Raw genomic sequence first — 5,000 nt, 5'->3', positions numbered from 1 at the left:
AGCTCTGTGACGTCAGAGAGAACGCAGAGAAGATTTGCGAAAATAACATGCAGGGTGAGTTTGCTTCAACATACCCCGTTTTCTCTGCTTTCCGTTTTCTATATCCATTTAATACAAGCTTAGGAAATAGTGTTTATTTCAGTTTTGATTTAGCTCTGTGACGTCAGAGAGAATACAGAGAAGATTTGCGAAAATAACATGCAGGGTGAGTTCGCTTCAACATACCCCGTTTTCTCTGCTTTCCGTTTTCTATATTCATATAATACAAGCTTGGGAAATAGTGTTTATTTCAGTTTTGCTTTAGCTCTGTGACGTTAAAAGGGACAATACAGAGAAGTAAGATTTGCGAAAATAACAAGCATGGTGAGTCCGCTTCAACATACCCCGTTTTCTATGCTTTACGTTTGCTATATTTTCTTTCTGGTAGAAATACAATACAAGTCTGAGAAATAGAGGGAGTTTATTTCAGTTTTGCTTTAGCTCTGTGACGTCAAAAGACACTATACAGAGAAGAATGCTTTGCGAAAACAACATGCAAGGCGAGTTTGCTTCAACATATCCCGTTTTCTACACTTTTCGTTTTCTATATTCTCTTTCTGGTAGAAATATAATACAAGTCTGAGAAATAGAGGGTGTTTATTTTAGTTTTGCTTTAGCACTGTGACGTCAAAAGACACAATACAGAGAAGAACGCTTTGCGAAAATAACATGCATGGTAAATTCGCTCCATTTTCCAGAAGAATGTATTATCAACAATCCCCGTTTTCCATATTTTCCGGTTTTCATATTTTCTTGCTATTCTAGAAATAGAATATAAACCTAAGGTGTGAGGAAAACAAAGGTCATTGCTTTTCACAAGATCAAATGTAGAGATTGACGAACATGCATTATTTTCTTCTTTCATATGGACCAATGTTTTAAAGGAATTTATACTTCACCTCACTATACGACGATTTATACTTCACCTCACTATACGACGATTTATTCTTCACCGCACTATATGACGATTTATACTTCACCTCACTATACGACGGTTTATTCCTCACCGCACTATATGACAATTTATTCTTCACCACACTATAAGACGACTTATACTTCACAGACCTATATGACTATTTATACTTCACCACACTATATGACGAGTTATACTTCGCTCCATGTGACAATTTATACTTCACAGACCTATATGACTATTTATACTTCACCACACTATATGACGAGTTATACTTCGCTCCATGTGACGATTTATACTTCACAGAACTATATGACGATTTAAATTTCGCACTATATGACGATTTATACTTCACAGAACTATATGACGATTTATATTTCGCACTATATGACTATTTATACTTTGCACTATATGACGATTTATATTTCACCACACTATATGCCGATTTATACTTCACCTCACTATACGACGATTTATACTTCACCTCACTATACGACGATTTATACTTCACCTCACTATACGACGATTTATACTTCACCTCACTATACGACGATTTATTCTTCACCGCACTATAAGACGACTTATACTTCACAGAGCTATATGACTATTTATACTTCACCACACTATATGACGAGTTATACTTCGCTCCACGTGACGATTTATACTTCACAGAACTATATGAAGATTTATACTTTACCACACTATATGACGATTTATACTTCACAGAACTATATGACGATCTATTATTCACCACACTATATGACGATTTATTCGTCATTGCACTATAAGACGATCTATACTTCGTACTATATGACGATTTATACTTCACAGAACTATATGACGATTTATACTTCACCTCACTATACGACGATTTATACTTCACCTCACTATACGACGATTTATTCTTCACCGCACTATAAGACGACTTATACTTCACAGAGCTATATGACTATTTATACTTCACCACACTATATGACGAGTTATACTTCGCTCCACGTGACGATTTATACTTCACAGAACTATATGAAGATTTATACTTTACCACACTATATGACGATTTATACTTCACAGAACTATATGACGATCTATTATTCACCACACTATATGACGATTTATTCGTCATTGCACTATAAGACGATCTATACTTCGTACTATATGACGATTTATACTTCACAGAACTATATGACGATTTATACTTCGCACTATATGACGATTTATATTTCACCACACTATACGACGATTTATTCTTCACCGCACTATATGAAGATTTATTCTTTACCACACTACAAGACGACTTATACTTCACCACACTATATGACGATTTATGCTTCACAGAACTATAAGGCGATTTATACTTCACCGCACTATACGACGATTTATTCTTCCCCATACTATACGACGATTTATTCTTCACTGCACTATATGACGATTTATTTTTCACCACACTATATGACGATTTATGCTTCACAGAACTATAAGGCGATTTATACTCCACCGCACTATACGACGATTTATTCTTCCCCATACAATATGACGATTTATTCTTCCCCATACTATATGACGATTTATACTTCACCACACTATATTACTATTTATTCTTCACCACACTATATGACGATTTATGCTTCACAGAACTATAAGGCGATTTATACTTCACCGCACTATACGACGATTTATTCTTCACCATACTATACGACGATTTATTCTTCCCCATACTATATTACGATTTATTCTTCACCATACTATATGACGATTTATTCTTCACCATACTATATGACAATTTATTCTTCCCCATACTATATGACGATTTATTCTTCACCATACTATACGACGATTTATTCTTCCCCATACGATACGACGATTTATTCTTCACCATACTATATTACGATTTATTCTTCACCACACTATATGACGATTTATGCTTCACAGTACTATAAGGCAATTTATACTTCACCGCACTATACGACGATTTATTCTTCACCATACTATATGACAATTTATTCTTCCCCATACTATATGACGATTTATTCTGCACCATACTATATGACGATTTATACTTCACCACACTGTAAGACTATACTTCACCGCACTATATAACGATTTATACTTCGCACGATATGACGCTTTATACTTCGCACTATATGACGATTCATACTTCACCGTACAATATGAAAACAGAATTCTTCACTGCACAACACCTAGAAGCCCCTTGTACCTAGATTCCCAAAATATCCTATGCATCTAGAATATCGAAAGCCACAAGCGATTTTATAGACAACGGCCACCTTCCCCAAGACTTGCGACCATGTAGGAAAAGTACGGAAAATCATTCATGGTTTCGGTAGGCTGCCATGTCAAGGAACACGTGAAATGATGTCAAGTTTTGTGGAAGGCCCAAAATCGTAAGGGTCTGAGACCCTTGAATTTTGAATCTGACACAGCTCTGCTGCTATTGTCAAACGAGTTTGATTTTGCTCGCAGGTTATAAACACAGGATTTGACAAAGGCTATTTCGACTTTGGGCCTCTACAGACATTAATCTTTATTTCAAGTCTAGTGTATTATCTTTTCTATAACATTTTAGAGAGAGAGAGAGAGAGAGAGAGAGAGAGAGAGAGAGAGAGAGAGAGAGAGAGAGAGAGAGAGAGAGAGAGAGAGAGAATTTGGCTGTCAATCCATGCCAATAAAAATCGTCCCCAAACAGAGAAAACTAAAGAAATGGACATTTTAACATGTAAGAAAAAGAAATGGACATTGGAAGGACATATAAAGAGAACGGCAGACAATAGATGGACATTAAGAATAATAAAATGGGTTCCTAGAAATTACAACTACAAAAGAAGCAGGGGAAGGAAGAGAAGACGATGGATTGACGAACTACGACAGTTGCAGCAGTGGACTGGCATAGAAAGACCATAAACAGATGCGAGTGGAAGGACATGTCAGGGGCCATTGTTCTGCAGTAGACTACGATTGTGGTGGCCGATGTGGTAACGTCCCTGACTGGTGAACGCCAGACTAGGTTTCGAGTACCGCTCAACCTCGTTAGTTTCTTTGGTCGCTTTAACCTCGTCATCCTTGTGAGCTAAGGATGAGGAATTTGGGGGAGCCTATAGGTCTATCTGCTGAGTCATCAGCAGCCATTGCCTGGCCTTCATTGGCCCTAGCTTGGGTGGAGAGGAGCTTGGGCGCTGATCATATGTATATGGTCAGTCTCTAGGGCATCGTCCTGCTTGACAGGGCAATGTCACTGTTCCTTGCCTCTCCCATTCATGACCGGTTACTAAACCTTTAAACTAACAACAGCTGATGATGATGATGATGATATATATATATATATATATATATATATATATATATATATATATATATATATGTGTGTGTGTGTGTGTGTGTGTGTGTGTACACACACAAACACACACTCACACAATATTGTTCATACGTATGGATAAAATACAAGAATAGTAAAAAAAAAAAAAAAAAAAAAAAAAAAAAAAAACACGATATATTGAGTCAGTTAACCCACTTCACTGCAAACAGGATTAATTAATGCAATAAAATTCCATCATAACACCGTAAAAGCGAGAGAAAAAGTATCGTAATGTTATTAAACAGGCTTTCAGAGTATACCCGTGACCTCTGACAAACAATTTTTCTATTTATCAAGTTATTAATCGAGTTATTCACGACCATATGGTTTGTGGGAAATAGGGACACATACGATAGCGGGAAATAGGGACTCATATGGAAAGGGGAAATAGGGACACATACGATAACGGGAAATATGAACACATACGATAACGGGAAATATTAACACATACGATAACGGGCTATACGGACCCATACGGAAAGGAGAATTGGGGACACATGAAAACGGGAAATAGGGACACAAATGATAACAGGAAATAGGGACACATACGATAACAAGAAATAGAGGCACATACGATAAAGGGAAATATAAACACATACGATAACGGGAAATAGGGAATCATATGGAAAGGCGAAATAGGGACACATACGATAACAGGAAATAGGGAATCCTATGGAA

At 36.7% G+C, this 5,000-nt stretch overlaps 1 protein-coding gene across 1 annotated transcript; it reads left to right on the top strand.

Annotated features, from left to right (window-relative positions):
* Positions 1 to 1,579: 1,579 nt before the first annotated feature.
* Positions 1,580 to 3,049, top strand: LOC137627365 (mucin-3A-like). The gene has a single exon (XM_068358451.1). It carries the CDS (start codon positions 1,580 to 1,582, stop codon positions 3,047 to 3,049), a length of 1,470 nt encoding a protein of 489 aa, XP_068214552.1.
* The last annotated feature ends 1,951 nt before the right edge of the window (positions 3,050 to 5,000 follow it).

The sequence above is a fragment of the Palaemon carinicauda genome, chromosome 35 (assembly GCF_036898095.1).
Source record: "Palaemon carinicauda isolate YSFRI2023 chromosome 35, ASM3689809v2, whole genome shotgun sequence".
In the NCBI taxonomy this organism is placed as follows: Eukaryota; Metazoa; Arthropoda; class Malacostraca; order Decapoda; family Palaemonidae; genus Palaemon; species Palaemon carinicauda.
Note: the sequence above shows the minus strand (reverse complement) of the source record. Positions and strands in the feature narration are given on the sequence as shown.

Bases quoted from the DNA above. Each gene is read 5' to 3' on its own strand.
- LOC137627365 (XM_068358451.1), top strand. From the start codon at position 1,580: ATGACGAGTTATACTTCGCTCCACGTGACGATTTATACTTCACAGAAC.